We start from the raw sequence: 16,804 nt of genomic DNA on the forward strand, positions 1-16,804 counted from the left end.
AGTTCAGGAACGTACTGACCTGAAGGCGCGGGGAATGGAACAGCAGGGACAAAAGCTCAGGAATGAGACAGGGAAAAAGAGTGCTTGGAAACAGTTTTTATAAAACGTTAAAGGAAGCACAAAAACTTTATCCAGTGATAACCCAACTTCACATCTGAGTCTAGAATATGTACACGCTTGCTTTTATAAGTTTAAATACTTTTTCTGACAAACATCTGTTCTCAACAACATTAACATTCTCTCGAAAAGCTCAACACAAACATTGAATGCAGAAAAAGTGGAAATGTAAACAACATTCTGGCCAAAATAGCTTTAGTTTTTCAATTAAATTAAGTGCTCTATAGAACAATATAGTTTCTTTGAAATCCGGCTCCTAACTGCTGCTTTCAGACCCCCGGCTGTGTGACGCAGCCCAGCAGCTCCAGACGCAGGGCGATGTCGTTGATCCAGCCCCGCGGGTGGATCCGAACATAGCGGCCGAACAGAGGAGGGTCAAAAAAGTTAAGCGCTTCCTCGTCTACGTCGCTGTTTCCTGTGAAGATCTGAGAAAAAGTATAAAAAAAGGCCAGAAATTTAGTATTTGATCATCTAAAACAGAACTGATTATAAATGAATAATGAATAAAATGTGCTCAAATTAATTGGAAAAGGCAATTAAATGACTTCAATATCGTTTCCTTCGTCTTCATGCTTTCCTCTGTACCTTCTCTCTTTGGGAGTTGTCCTCCAACACACTGCTCCACGTGTGCTCGTCCTGGCTGTAGGTGACCGAGAACTCCGTCACCATCATTTCCGTCAGCACGGACCGCGCTCCTTGAGTGATGACTCCTGTGATGCGTTTCACGGAGCCCAAGTCCACCTGCAACCATTCGTGGGGGTTGTTGTTCTGCAAAGCCAAAGACACAGAACAGCTGTTAGATAGAGGTAATAATAAAGCTTTGGTTTTTCATAGTGACCTATTAGTTGGTACAGTTGGGACTGATTCAGATTTTTAGCTCAGTGGCTAATTCTATGTTTTGCTTTTTCAAAGCTTGTAAAAGGGAAGGAACAAAAAGTTGATTTTTCATGGTATGGCCATTCACGACAACAGTCACCGGAACTCACACGGTAAGGTTGTTGCATGGTTGGCGTTCACCTGTATGTCAAAATATTATACTTTTGGTAATGTGTAATATTGATGTTTTTATGTTTTTTAATAATAGAATAAAGTTAGTGCCTTTATTTTAAAGCTAAACTGATATTAAAGTGAAAGGGCTCTGACTAGTGAAGGGGTCTGCATCCTGCGGCTCTGGAGCCACATGGGGCTCTTTTAGCCCTCCATTGTGGCTCTCTGGTAAAAACAAAAATGGTTTTGCTTTCAAAAGTAGCATTAAAGTAAAATGTAAGTAGTAAAGTACACACAAAAGGAAAGTAATCCATCACTGAGGTTCCTGACCATGCTCCAATAAACAGTTCAGCTTAAATAAAGTGGTGCTCAGTTAGTACAAGCAGAATTCACATTTTTGAACAAATTTAAGGATTTTAAGTGAGCTACATTGTTAGAAAAATAAAGTAAAAGTCACTTAATTTCTAATCTAGTTGTATTAATTGGATTTACAAATTTCTGTCTGAGATGCACCACAAAAGCTAAAATAAACTTTACTTTAAATTAGAGCTGACATCACACTACCCATCACTACATTTTCTGCATTGAGACATGGAAAGGATGTCTTTTATTTTGAAAGGATTTCACATGAACCTCTGTCAAAAATTTAAAAAAGTTTAATATTTTGAAAAAAGGCTATTTCTCTTTATGTTTATGTATGCCAAAAATCTAGATTTGATTCAGAGTTTTCCTAATAGCTCCAATTAAATATCAGTGCAAAGCAGTGTCTTATTTTTCTAAAGTGTTATTTAAATCTGTGAGAAACTGACTGGAACGGCTCTTTAGGCGTTGAAGGTTGCAGACCCCTGCCCTAGTGGTTATTTGTTGGCCTTGCTTTATTAACTTTTGAATTTACATGTGAAACTTCTGTGTAGATCCTAGATCTGAAAAAGGTAACATTGTTCTTTAATTCAACATGATGACATGGCATTAAGCGGATTAGAGTAGTGCAGACTTTCTAAACCAAAAGGGTCCATTTGCGTCTGCTAAAACCACTGGCTTTGCTGCCATGATGAGCTGAATGTTTGTGCACTGCACACCTTTGGCCTCCAGGCATTGGCACCGCCAGTCTGATGTAAACGGGCGAGGCTGGGGCTCCAGCTCCGCACCAGAGATGAGTAAGAGGAGGAGGCAGTAAAGTTGCTGTCAGGAATCTTGTTCTTTAGTCCCAGAGGTAAGGAGCAGCCTGGTCAGAAGCACAAAGAGACTCATTAATCCAATCTTTGTGTATGGAAGGGGTTTTCACCTGCAAGAAGATCTCACTGTTGACATCACATCCCAGCAGTTCAAGGCGCAGGGCGGGCTTCCGCTTAAAGCGAAAGGGCTGAATCCTAACGTAGCGAGCCACAAAAGGTGGAAAAAAGCTGTTTCGCCTCACTGTGGAGCTGTCCAAGTTGCCAGGGAAGTTCTAAAGCAGAGAAACACAGGAGAAGCAGATAAGACTCCACTTAACGCGTCTACATGGATCACATCAGGTTGAAGGAGGAGCATCTCTGCTTGCTGGAAATGGCGCACCGTCGAGATCTTGGAGTTGTATTCTCTGTAGTCTGTCCATGTCCTCTGGTCCAGGCTGTAGGAGATGTTAAAGAATGTGATGTAGTGGTCTCTCAGACTCGATCTCACTCCCTGGGTCTCAATGCCATGCAGCAGGGTGGGCCTCTGAAGGTCAATCTGAACACACAAAATGCATGGTTGACACGCTTCAACTGGTCAACGTTTACCCTGCAGCTGCTGGCGTTCTTAGTTTAGATGTAAAGGTCACAAACAGGCAGACAGCTTGTTCCACGTGCAGCAGGTTTATTAGCTCAGACAGGAACTAAGCACAGCTCAAAGTCCACTAAACTAAATCAGAGTTAGACAGGCAGAGGTCAATCACAAGCATTTTTTTTTCTTTAAAGAAACTCAGACTTTCAAAGATGTCAAATAGCATGGAACACACACTATCTTGTGTAAACATTCACTAGTATTAGTCCAGTGTGAACGCCATATGCGAACAACACATATGCGTCTTCAAGAATGTCCATTTAGCACGCTCTTGAATGTGTATCACATGCCTGGTGTGTACATAGCTCTACAGTCGGAAGATGTTTGTGAAAATCTTGATACAGGTTTTTTCCTTTACCGCTCTATTCTGATAAATGATATAAATGACAGCCTTGGAGTCATACAATACTGCCCCGAAAGAGCCCCAAAACCAGACCCCCAAAGTGCGTTTACAGGTTTTCCCATGGACTTGTTATTGGAAGTGGCCTCTTGAACTTGCATTGAAAAAGTCGTTTGGCTCCCTGTGCGATTGACTTTAACACCCCCTGCTTTAGACCTTAGCGCCGTTTTGCATCACACCTGTTGGCACATTTTTCTCACCGCAGAGTTAATGTTGAAACGTTGCACGAGTTGCAGCACAGAAGCGGAAAAAAAGTGGTTTGTTCATCATCTAATGCAGGGATGTCAAACTCAAAAGCACACCGCAACCAAAATTCAAAACACATCATGTTTTGATGGGCCTTGATTTTAACACATGCGATCTAATGCGAACTCCCACAGCGTGTTGTAGACTGAACTGACTTTCATCCTCTGGCTGTAAGATTGCAGTGAGAAATGAAGGAGAAGAAAACTCAGAAAGGTGGATGACTAACCTGTATCCATGACTTGATGCTTCGGCCCATCCAGGCATTGATGTAACCAGACTTCTCAAGTCTCGCCAGCCTCGGTTCCCAGTTTCCTGAACATAGACATAGTAAGCAACCCTGCTTACGATCCGTCTTATTGCATGTAGATGACTGGCTTTCAGGTTCAATATGTGTGAGTCATTCTCTTTCTGAGAGGATTAAGTGTTTGCAGTAAGTTCATAATCTTCTCTAATACTTCTTGGTGTGCTGGCCGTCTTTGTTGCAAATAAAACCCCTAAATCCAGTCTTACCTTCATGATCCGACGCTGTGATTTGGGAGTCTTTAATCCATCCTGATTTCATTCCCAGAGGGATGGAACAATCTGCATGTTGATACAATTTTGAAACGTCAAATCGGTGAAATCAGCTCGTCATTTCTTCACACACAAGATTTGCTTAATGCAGTTCCATCCATCCATCCGTCCATTCATCCATCCTTCCATCCATCCATCCATAATTTCAACGGTTAATAATTTCTTGGTGTGTCTCTTTAATATCTATGATGTATTTTCTTACCAACTACAACTACTATTCATTAAAAGAGTGGGTAAAGTAAACATGGGTAAATCTAAAGCCAGGGTGTCAAACTCCAGGCCTCGAGGGCCGGCCTCCTGCCTCACCCTAAGCCTGTCTCATCTGCTGCTGATTACCTGGATCAGGTGTGTTTGGCCAATAAGGAGGATCAACGACAGGTTGGTTGGAAAACATGTAGGACACCGGCCCTCGAGGCCTGGATTCTGACACCCCTGATCTAGAGCAAATCTGAGCGAACCTGTCGATTCTGTGAACAGAAAACTCCTCAATAAAATATCACACGTAAACTCTAAAGCTTTGAGGATTGGTTGCATGTTTGTGGTTATTAGTTGCCTTTTATAACTCTCATCACCACCTGAAAATAAAAAGGCTAAAAAAATACTAAAATAAAAACAGAAACGTTGCATTTGCATAATTAAAAAAAAAAAAAACAGAAGACTTACAGGGGTCATAAACCAACAGTTTTGCTCTCATGCCAGCCAGCTGGTAGTCCCCTATGGTGCACTCCACCAGCCACGTCCCCACTGTGGAGGGGGTCATCTCCACAGTCCCAAAAACACCTGGATGGTGAAGGGACAAGCAGCACAGGAGACAACACTAGTGAAAGATGTGTATTCATAAATTCTTTTTGTAAACAAGAAGGATTCCCTGCTGTGGTTTCACATGTGTGAAATAGACAGGTGTGTGTGTGAGCGTGTGCGCCTCTACCTGGAAAAAGGTTGAACACCCCCATGCGGTGCTCCTGTTTGGTGTGAACGGTGAAAGGCAGACCGTGGAAGTGCACGGCGTGGAATTCTTTGTCCCCTCCTACATTCAGCAGGTGCCACCTAACTTGTTGATGCTGGGCAACCATCAAACCTGGTAGGGTTTCTGCCACATAGCCATTGATCGCTGAAGGGAAACGCTAATGTTATATATATATGCAAGAAGAGCTAGTGTGAAGAAAATGGTAAGAATAAACTCAGCTACCTGCAAACGTGTTGCTTGTGTGATACCAGGGATCGTCTGTGCTGGCCTGACAGGGCGGGGTGCAGTACTTCTCCAGGTTCTCCTGCAGGTACCAGCTTTTGGTTTCGTCAAAGGCGTGGAAAAGCAGAGAGAAGTCCAGGACTGTTGGCTTTGTGTGAAGATGAATCTCCAGGGTTCCAACCTTACAGATCACTAACGGACCAATCAGACCAGAATGAAGATCCCTCTCCTAGAAAAATGAAAGAATACTTTCGTTCTACTAACAGAAAACTTTCAGCACTAACTTCTTAAATGAAAATGAAAGAGTCCTGGGAAGTTAAGTGGGATTGCTGCAGACCTTGTCCACAGTGGAGTAGTAAGCTCCTGTCTTGCAGTTGAATTCAGAGTCAGTGGGTCCTTGTTTTTTATTGATTTTCCAGTTGTACGTCCGGATTTCCCCTGGAGAAACAGGCTCTCCGGGAATGCCGACTGGAGCATCCTTGGAGCCAGCTTGTCCCAATCCAGAGCCTTGGTTTCCATCGTAGACTCCATGAAGGTGAAAGGAGTACGGTCTACTTGCTTTGTTTTTAAAAACCACCTGAGTTATAAATAAGAGAGAGTAAAAGTTGTGATCAATCAAACTCACACATTGTTTCTTTCTGTGTTTTCATGAATGCAGAAAGTTATCGAAGAGTTTTGTTTGACTTTCGGGCACAGAAAGACTCACTGTGAGGAGTTCATTTATTTCAGCTCCTATAAAAGGCCCCATTATTCCCAAGTGTTCCTGAAGCTCTCCTCTGCCAATTGGATGCTGGAATTTATCATCCATGTACGCTCGGAACACCACCTTCTTATACTCGGGCAAGAACTTCCTCATCCCTCGCTGCATTTGTCTGTAATGCAGGAAAGAAAAGAACACAGAACGTGTTGACAGGATTCCTTTGTCTAATGCCCATTCCGTTTAATTTACTTTAGACAAACTTGGACATTACATTTTATCATCGTTATAAAAATGCATTCTGAGCTTTACCACTGCTGCCAGCTTTGACTGATTTATAATACTTCCTGTAACTAAGGGCCTGTAATGAAATACTTGAACGCTGACATGATGCTGTGGGTAAAAAAACAGCATTAAAAAAAACAGATTGAGATAAAGAACGAGACAGATACGCAAAATATTACAGTACAGTAGCAAGTGATACAAAAGTACAAAAAGAGATAAAGTGATTAAACTGGACTGCATCAGCAAAAAAAAAAACATGACAAGAGCTAAATGTGGAACCAGACATCTTGTATAGATTGATACTTGCTGACAATAAGACAAAGAAAGCCTTTAAATGACAGCAAATAAACCCAACATTTTTCTTTTAAAAGTAAACCAAACTGCCAAATTTGGTCAGAATTCTTAAAAAAAAAATGATACCTTTATTTCTTAGTCTCATGCACTGGTATGGGGGTAGACTAGTGTGGGCTCTGTGGGTTTTTGGGTTGTCCGGGCTCGTAGAGGCTTTAAGGGGAGTGTGTCTTGCAGGCCCCTCGAGGCTCATGAGGCCACTTTAAGGGACGCCATGAAAATGGAAATTACCCTACCATTGTGGTATGTGTATTGTATTTTTGTAAAGATAATGTAAGTTACACACACTTCTGCTGCCATTTGGTGTCCTTTACAACTCACTTCAGTCATTAGCGAGGTGTGTGAATTGGCTTCTTACTGATTGTGCACAAATACTGCATGCATGGGGTGGGCACATGATACGCAAATGCGTGTAATGCATGTAGGATGCAAACACAATCTACTCTCTGATTGTCTAGTTTCTTGCTTTCCAACAGCCCTTTGCTTTAACAGCACCAACGGGCGACCTGCGCAATGCGCAGCGTTCAAGTGATCGAAAAATAAAAAATCTGTTCGATGTACCTACGTCTCACCTATTGCTCCCTTGCTTACCCGTACATGATGCTTCAGTGTTCACTACAATCTTACAATCTGTACCATAGAGTTGTCAATTTTTCACCTGCAGTCTGTATTCACTGTGTGGCATGACAAGCTGTTTTCATTGGCCTGTTGTTTTTCCAAATAAAAAATATTCCCAAACCCTTAAGGAAATTTGAAACATTGCATTGTTATTGAAATATTTTTGATTAACGTTCAGTTCAATTTTACCTTAATATGCAACCTTTGAATGAACCTCTTGTGCTCATTAAAACATGCCTTTGAAGGTTTTCCCAGACACCTAACTGCTTGTGCTCATTAAATTACAAAGGGAGGACTTTAGGGAGTATTTGACGCCTTGAATTATCTTCCTTACTCAGGAAGAGTAAGTCACAAATCACACTAGGCCTCTGAGGTAATGGTTGACTTTACTAATATGGGCATAATGAGGGATGTGCAACATTGTTTTGTGTAGCTCTATAAAGACCCATGCATGTCCTCAGTTCATTGGAACCTTCTGTGAATGAGTTACACGCTTGTGTGCACCGTGTGCATTATTTTGAGTTGTTATTAAATACTTGTGTTAATCCTAAGGTGTGTTTCTGTTCTTTCATCGGATTCAACAATTTTCCACCACAGCATTTCTACCTGCGCTTGATGAACTGGTGTGGTGTTCTGATGCCATAGTCCCAGGTGATCTCTTCTGCAGCGATGTAGTAGAGCCGAGGGCGTTTTTCTCCAGAGCGTGGGTTCACTTCTCCAAACGCATCTGCCGTGCTGTGTCCCTGCAGAGACAGTTTGATATTTGTTCTCATGAAATTGAACTTTGCCTTTGAGGAAAGGTGGGAATTTGAATGTATCAGGCCAACTATACCCCATCGATGTAGTCGTCGTACTCTAAGGAGAAGCCCAGCTGTGTAGTGTTAGCATCGCTGATGTTGTTGTACAGTTCCAGCATGTCGTCTGTGAGCCAATCGGACTCACCAGATATCTGGCTCAGCAGTTCCCAGTTCTGGTTTATGTTTTCAGCCAAGACTTCGCTGCTTCTTTGTACTTCTGGGCTCAGTGTGAAGTCGTTGTCCTCTTCCAGTTTAACCGTCTTGTTCTTTTCTCTAAGCGACACACTAAGTTCCTTGGTTTTCACTTCTGAATTGATGTCAGTCAAATTTTCGGCACCTTGTTCAACAATCTCCTCAATGTCTGCAGTAATGTTTGCTGTGCTGTTTATATTTTCTCCAACAAAATCTAGCGCAGTCCCATTATCGCCTAGAGCCTCAAAACTTGTGTCGCTTTCAGTCCAGTTCCTTTCTGCTTGTCTTCTCCTCCTTTTGACCCCAGTTTCACTTTGGTTCTGATGAGCGTTCCAGACCCCTTCCCTGTCTAATTTTCCCAGAATATCCTCTGGAATTTCTTCCTGTTCAGGAGATTTGATCTTTTCGAGTAATGCCATCGGGACTCTCCTCAGCTCACAGTTTTTACCAGTGTCCTCAGTTCGGTTCATATTCAAGGGATTACTCTGATTGTTCGCAAGGTGCCTTTTGCAGACTCGAATCAAGGCCGTGCCGTTTTGAGGTCTCAGCCCTCTCGGCTGGGGAAGGATTTCATCCAGATAGTCAGAAAGATTTTCATCTATGTTGTAATCATACAGCGAGACGTCCCTGTTGTTGCAGGGTAGAACAGTGTAGCGGATGCTCATGCCCTTGTTCTTAAGGCTGCTATCAAAGGCGCTGATCTCCCACTCTCCTACAAGAAGAGGAAATCAACTCAAGGCACTTGACTTCTATAGACAATTTGCAGCACAGTGAAAATTGAATCAGTGCTTATTTGTATGACATTTACTAACCAACACCGATTTAAGAAGTGATGCCTCACCTGTGAGCTCGGTTTCCATGGGAATAGTTTCGGCAGTCATGGGAAAGAGGGTGAGCACAGATTGGTACAGGCTTTGGCGGTGGAAGAGGTTTCCCGTGAAATACACTGAGAGAAAGTCACTCCGGGTTCCCACGTTGGCCACGTGCCAGAACACGACATCGGTCTGGCACACGACAAACTGGCGTCCCCTGAACATGATGCCGTTTATGCCTGCAAATAAAGGCGAGGCAGTTTGCTGTTTTAAAGACCGATCGTCCACTTTTTAGACATGAAATGTTAATATGTTGTGTTGGGGTGAACTGACTGTAAATGACGTTGGACTCATAGAATCCTGGTTCGGTTGCATTGTATGAGCTTTGACTGGATCGCATCATGTTTTCCTTAAAGTACCAACTTTTGTTCTCATCAAACACAGCAAATATCAAACTCTGCCTCTCGTCAGGCCCCAGCTGTGTGGTTCGAAAAATCCATGAGGAAAGAAATTGAAGTTATAGTCAAACAAAAATGAACATCTGTTGATTGTGCAGAGGAGGTCATCTCACCAGCCGTCCTCGAGTATCAATGGCGTCGTACTTGCAGATAAGCAGGGTGCCCACCAACCCGGAAGCCAAGTCGCTCTCTGGTGAAAAGGTGCTCTGATACAGCTGCGTCAGACACTGAGGGTCGCCCTTCAAAGGTCCATCGTCTGTTGTTAGCCTCCAAATGTAGCCAAATGTTTCATTGGGGAGGACTCCCATTGAACGCAAGTTGTTCTCTGCAGCTATTGGATAATATTTTGTTTGCATGTTAGGTTTTCATGAAGTTATTTAAAAATGTCCGCACAACTTGTTTATGACCACTAGTTAAGGAGGAGAGACGAAGAACAATCTTAGCCTTTAGGTAGAAGTTCATACAACTAACTGTAGCTAGGTGAAGTTTCCCAAAAAACCCTAGAAACTGGAAATAAAGACAGATTTCCATTCACTCTAATTCAAAATGTTCCAAATGTTTATGAAAGCCACAGGCGGCATTGTGGGGCCCATTGATGGTACCCTGCCCCAGCCTCGCCGCAGCCTTTTTTTCTGCCCTCGCTGGCTAAGTGGCAGCTACATACACAACCTTCAATTTTTCAAAATGGCGGCTTTTCTGTAAGCTTTATCTCCATAGCAACCATTTAATTTTTTGGTTACCCAGGGGTGACAAACAAGTCTAAGTAGTTTTTAGAAGAATCCGTAAAAGTACATTTTTGGATTTCCTTGGCAACTGATGTTTTTTGTTAACCACACCCACATTCTTAATGTGTTTATATTATATGCCATATCGTTCCATTAAGCTTGAACCAAGGATTCATGTATTCAATTTTCCCAATATTCTGGTTAAAACTGAACGCCACTTTTTTGAGCTTGATGCTGTTCAAAATCTGCACACTTTATTTCCAGCAGTTAGGATAAAAAAGCAGGACTTTAAAGTTTGGAATTCAAATTCAAACTCAACTAAACAGACAAACAAACAAAAAAAACAGCTTAACACAATTAATACGCTACACCTTTGTCTTTCTTGTGTTGTCATTTTGACAGAAAGATGTTTTCTTTCTAATTTGGTTTCTTGTCAGAACACAATCGGACAAAAACCACTATCTGAAGATGCTGTCAGCTCCTCAAGAGAGACATGTTTGCGTGAACGTTTCCAAACTTTCTTCTCAACTTACCATTGGAAGAACGTTGAAGAGGAAGGATCTTAGTGAGGCCGTTGGGATAGATATTAAAGGGACGACTGGCCATGTTTTTGAAGACGATCTGACAAAAAGAAAAAGGTTAACATGTTCACTGTTTGTCTTTGCTGTACCTCCTATATCTGCATCTGAATCACTCACATGGATCTCATCATTGACTTTTCCTTTCAGTACTGGACCCAGCAATGTTTGCTGGAGGTTTTTCCTCCGGGTAAAGGACGCGTCAGTGTATTCCACGAATGCAACTTTCTTATACTTGTAACCCAGGTGATGGGGAGGTGCAGGTAAATATCGCGACTGCAACAAGCTGGTGCAAAATTAAGAATAGCAGTTAGCTTAGTGCATTGTCCTTTTCTTCCATCTCTTTTATCCTTTTGTCTACCTGTCTGTAGGTTTAAGATGAGGAGTGTAGTCCCACGGGATCTCCTCAGCAGCAATAAAATGCTTCCATGTTCTGGACTGTTCTCGGCTGGATCTCACTTGAAACGGAGGCTTCGGAATGTTGACAGTGTTGAACATGGAGGCGTAGTCCTCGTAACTCATCTCCTCGCTGTCCATTTTGACATTGCGCACCTCGGGCTCAGGGCATTTCTCCACATTGAATTCTGCATTCATCCCATCTGTAAGGATGGGGCATTTGACAATCAAAGTTGCCCATCTTGCACATCAATTAGAAACAGGATGTGGCTGCATGAGGAAGCTGGCAGGTTACCGTAGCGATGAGAATGTATCTGGCAACTGATGAGGAAGCGGCCTGGAGAGGTGGGTCTCATTTCTGCAGTGATGAATGACATCGAGGTTATTTCCAAGTTGACTTTACGATGTGCCATCACCTGGAAAACAAGAATAAAATTGTTTTGCTGTTTACTTGAAATTTCTTTAAAAAGAACTTGAAAAATCAAAACAATTTTCTTCGCTTCATAAATCTAAAGTCTCACTGCTTTTTATTTTTGTACAAGCTACAAAACATCATCTGCTGATCCAAAAGAGATGATCTCAAATGTTTGTGGTCCAGGTTAAGATGCTTATGCTTGGTCACAAGGTCCATCCAGCCGTCCATCCGGAGGCAGCAGTCTAGGCAAAGATGCCTAGATGCTCCATCTCCACCTACTTCCTCCAGCTCCTCTGGTGGGACCCCACGGCGTTCCCAAGCCAGACGAGAGACGTAGCCTCTTCATCGTGTCCTGGGTCTTCCCTGGGCATCCAGGAGGCATCTGGACCAGATGCCACCTCAACCAATCTTCTTGATGTGGAGGAGCAGCAACTCTACTTTGAGCTCATGCCAGGTGACTGAGCTTCTCACGCTATCCCTAAGGCAATGCCCAGCCACCCTACAGAAGAAGCTAATTTCTGCCACCTGTCTTCAGGACCTTGCTCTTTTGGCCACGACCCAGACTTCATGACCATAGGTGAGTATTGGTCCATCTTTTAGTCAGATATTTAAATCAAGTTTGAATCAAGATGAGCTTCATTCATATCTCAACGGTCAAGTAAGTTTTTCCATCCTGGGAATACCCAGAAACCCTTTCAGTGTTAACCTGAACACATTCCCATCTGTTACCTGCAGGGAGTGATCCTGGAAGTGGATGGAGTGGATTTCTGGAGCAGTGCTCATCCCAATCAGATGCCAGAACACAATATGATGGTTGTGACACATTGTCAAACCTACAAACAGAAATAAAAAAAATAGGTCATTTTTACTTTAAACCACTGATCCTCCTGACGTTACAGGAAGTGGAAGTTCACCAGGTAGAGTAGAGTTGACATATCCGTTGATGGTGTGGTAGACCTTCCTGCCTTCGCTCATCTTGAACATCTCTCTGCTCATCCTTTCTCCATACCAGCTTTGAGTCTCGTCGAAGACTGCGAGGAGCAGGACAAAGGCTGGGTATCTCCTACGACCGTCCTCAGTGAAGGCGCCTTAAGGAACACACACAAGAGGACAGAGGAACAGTTCAAACGGCTCCAGGGCAGGGTGCCCACATTTTTTTCGTTCAAAGGGCCAAAATCTAAATGGAATCCCGGTCCGGGATACAGTCAAAGTTAAAATCCTTTACTCTCCTAGTCTTCTCCCCATGTTAATGTTCTACCTTTGCCCCATATTTGCTTCCCCATAAATGTTCTTGGATGACTTGACCTGACTGTGTCTTGACCTTTCATTCTTTTACATTTGTGGCATTATGGATTAATCTAATCAGAAAAAAGGTCAAGCATCTTGCTAAATTTTCACATTCTGTTTGAACTTATTAGTGTAAAAAATGAAGTTTCTTATCTTTCTGTTTTCTTGAATTTTGGTAAATTCAATATTTGTGATAAGAACATAACATACTTGATTTACAGATGAGCAGGGCGCCCATGAGGCCAGAGTTGGTGTCTCTGACTGTATCCACCTGGGATGAGTACGAATAGGTGAGGCACTCAGGGTCACTGACGGTGGGGCCATCTTTTGGGTTGATGTCCCACACGTACTCGTACTGTCCTCCGGGGGAGACGGCATCGTCCTCCTTCTCCTGGCCTGCAGTAGAGTCATCATACCCGGCTCCTGGGAAAAACCGACTCAGTGATTTAGTATGCATAATGCAAAGTGAAATTACAACAGGAAAATCTGTCTTTAGATTCTCTGTGTCACTACCGGCTCTGAACTGTTTCCTAACTCTGAACAGACACACTTAGATCAGCTCATAAAAGCTCTTTCCTGGACGTGACAAGAGTAGCTTTTCGGATTATGATAAGCTCATTGTTGGGAATCTGCCCAGCAGTAAGTAAATGGCTGGAAGTGTCTGCTTGAGATCTATATTAAAATTACATTTTAATCTTTCTATAGAGCTATTTGACAACATTTTCAAGGAATACAGTCACAGTTAAACTACTTATGAACTGTAGCAACTGTAGCTGCAGGAACCAGCCAAAATCTGCAGGCTCAAGATAATGATAAGCGTCTAACCGTCTAATTTCTGAAGAATGAGGAGGCTGCTCAGGACTTTGTCCCGTATGTCTACATTTTCTGCTGCTGTGTCTCATCAATAGTTGAAAAAATTCTTTAGAAGTACAGGGTCTTTACCAGTACCTGTTATGTAAGTCTTAAATAAAAGCATATGGTGCTTCAAGTCACACTGCAGAGCTTCTGACTCCCCCCCAATCGCCTCATGTGCTGTGCAGAAATGAAACCCCCAGAACTGACCATGACTCAACAACCTGAGTCAGGTTCTTGGTCATTTACTGACTGTGAACATAGGAATGTTTCCGAATTACTCACTAAAAGAAAAAAACAAAGAACTAGAAAGGATTCATGAAAGCTTAGTGCAGGTATTTCACCCACCTTCAGACTGCTTCCAGTACGTGATCCCCACAGGGCTGATGCTGTACGGCTGAGACGCAAGGTTTTTGAAGTGCACCACCACTCTATGGCCAGCCTGAGTGACAATGGTCGGCCCCTGAATACCTGCAAGAACATAACATTGTAAGGGGTGTAACAAAAAAATCAACCTTGCTTCAAAATGTGACCATACAGAGTGGTAGAATGCTCTAATAATGTTTGTATTATTTTGATGTGGATGTGAACGGATTTGTCATGAATTCCTTTTTACTTGTTTATTTGTAAACATTGAATTTACACTTAATTACAAAATACAAAGAATCTTGAAAACTTCACTTCCACTGTTCAGTACCATCTATTTATATCTGAGTCACACTGGATGAATTTTGAGCCAAAGAGCTGGATCAATTTTAGGCCAGTGAATTAGATCAAAATTAACCAATATCAACTATGAATCTTGTTGTCAACCACTAATTCTGATACGAATCAATTGTTGTCAAAATGAATCAGTACAACCCATAAAACACTGTTTCCAGAGAACTTGAACACTCAAAATTCACTTTTTCTAATGAAAAAAATCTGCTGATGCACCAGAAAGAAGAAGCAATTAAAAATAACGCAAAAAGTATAGATCTTTTAATTGAGTTTCAAATTAGTAAAGGGGGATTTCAATAAGGACAAGTACTAGTTTGTATAGAAAATGGATAATCACTCAAAACATTTACAGAGGATACCAACCTGCCCAGGCTGGTCTCTCCTTAGGGATGGTGTATGTAGAGTCTGTGTACTCTCTATAAACTGCCTTGATGTATTTTTGAGGAACAGCTTTGACCCTGAAGATTACACAGGTCAGGTCAATTCTAAACCACATAAAAGAACTTGAAGAAGTGTGGATGCTGTGGGGGAGCTCACCTTTGCTCAGACGCATCATCCAGGTGGATGTAGTCCCAGCCGATCTCCACAGCCGCTATGTAATACTCTTCTACAGCAGCTGGAGTCTGCGGTTCTCCTGCGGAACTGCCGCAAAGCAGCAGCAGCAGCAACAGCGGGAAAAGGAGCGTCCTACTCATAGTTTCTGCGCGCGCACCTGTGCGCCCTGCTCTGCGCACAGACAGATTGTGGCGCTTCTCTTGCGGGCTGAAACTTTTAAAGGGGAGAGCCGGACAGGCCGAGCGCACGTGGACGCGCGTGGGAGCGCGGATGACGTCAGAGGAATAAGTGTAACAGAAAATCATGGACTACTGATGTATGGCAGTCCTGGAAACTTCTGGAATATTTAGCCTACCTGTTTTACCAGGTCATCTTCAAATTAACCTAAGGATATATACATATATTTCCCAACTACATTTACTTTATTGGCCTTCCACGTTTGACTGTATTTGTAAAAAAAAAATAAAATAAAAAAGCCAAATATTTAAAAAGACTTAAAAAAATATTTGATAAAGTTAAGTTAAGCCAAATAAATACATTTAAACAGTTCAGGGGAAAATTCTTGGACAAAATATTCTCTCTTTTTTAATTCGAAATAGTCCAATTTATACTGATGTTAATCAACAGGGCCGGCCATGGGCATAGGCGACCTAGGTGGCTGTTGAGGGCGCCATCTGCTGGAGGATCACCAAATTTCAATGATTTTTTTTCTCAGCTTGACACACCAATCATTTAATTTAAAATTAAAAAATAGAAAGAATTACAAACACAAATTAAATAGCTCAAAAGTTTGATTAATCAATAATTTTGCCTGGTACTGCGCCCCCCCTTGCCTGATGCAGCGATGCAGCCGCTGTCGAAGCTAGTGGAGGGGGGGAGGAGGTGCACGTGATTTTGTCACTGTTAGTGCTCCCTCCTTTAAAACTTTAAGGATGAAAAAGCAGCAAAACAAGCCCCCAGGGACAGCTTTAAGGTTAAAAAAAAGTAAGGAAGATTAGGAAAAACTGACTCAAAGCAGAGGTTTGTCTGTTTTTTTTTAATTAATTTGCTTTGAAATTAAATGAAGAGTTAAATGAAGAGCAGATTATCAAAAGGACAAGATTCAAAAAGCTGCAGACATCCAGGAGGAGTGGAATGAGGTGGAGGAACAGCTTTGGGACTACATCTGTTGAGCTCCTCGGGTCAAGACACTTCCGAGGAAACGGCTCAACTGGGCCAAAGAGTTAAAGGACTAGAACGATGGTCAGTGGTCCAAGTTCCTGTTTTCAGACGAAAGGCAAGTGTGCCTTCTATTTGGAAAAGCAGAGCAAATATTTTTAACTGATATTAAAACCTACATTAGTCAAAAGAGTTTTATAGTCAAATAAGTATTGACAAAAATTGAAATTTAAAAAAAAAAAAACTAAAATTACTAAAATTACTATTTACCATTTCCTGCAATTAAGCAAGTAAACAAGACATTACATTAATGCCCAGAAGGTCCCATTTTTCTTTAAAAGGACAATTTTGCTTTTGTTTTGCCCAACCTGTATTACTAACACCTTCTCAACAAGGGTTTGAATCATGCATTACATATTATTCAATAGAAAACCCACTACTACAACATTTATTTTCCTGTTACCATAGCAGCAGGAAACAGGAAATCATGTGAATGATTAAAAAGGGCTGGATTTCCAAACCCCAAACTTTCATTATTGGGTTTTATTTCCACCTTGTGGACAACATGGTGTACTGCAGATATCAAAAAAGGA

General features: G+C 42.0%; 1 protein-coding gene across 1 annotated transcript; it reads right to left on the minus strand.

The window, feature by feature from the left end:
* Positions 1 to 81: 81 nt before the first annotated feature.
* f8 (coagulation factor VIII, procoagulant component) lies at positions 82 to 15,493 on the minus strand. The gene is made up of 27 exons (XM_024282951.2): positions 15,036 to 15,493; positions 14,862 to 14,956; positions 14,127 to 14,249; positions 13,137 to 13,349; positions 12,554 to 12,727; positions 12,369 to 12,472; positions 11,520 to 11,640; positions 11,190 to 11,427; positions 10,949 to 11,114; positions 10,784 to 10,871; positions 9,639 to 9,856; positions 9,401 to 9,545; positions 9,097 to 9,306; positions 8,099 to 8,967; positions 7,873 to 8,009; positions 6,022 to 6,187; positions 5,653 to 5,892; positions 5,316 to 5,544; positions 5,055 to 5,237; positions 4,790 to 4,906; positions 4,064 to 4,135; positions 3,780 to 3,865; positions 2,659 to 2,814; positions 2,407 to 2,551; positions 2,184 to 2,329; positions 703 to 885; positions 82 to 542 (listed from the first exon to the last, which is right to left on the minus strand). Exons 1-27 carry the CDS (start codon positions 15,356 to 15,358, stop codon positions 387 to 389), a joined length of 5,103 nt encoding a protein of 1,700 aa, XP_024138719.2. The 5' UTR covers positions 15,359 to 15,493; the 3' UTR covers positions 82 to 386.
* Between the last annotated feature and the right edge of the window lie 1,311 nt (positions 15,494 to 16,804).

This window comes from Oryzias melastigma, linkage group LG10 (genome assembly GCF_002922805.2).
Source record: "Oryzias melastigma strain HK-1 linkage group LG10, ASM292280v2, whole genome shotgun sequence".
NCBI lineage: Eukaryota > Metazoa > Chordata > Actinopteri > Beloniformes > Adrianichthyidae > Oryzias > Oryzias melastigma.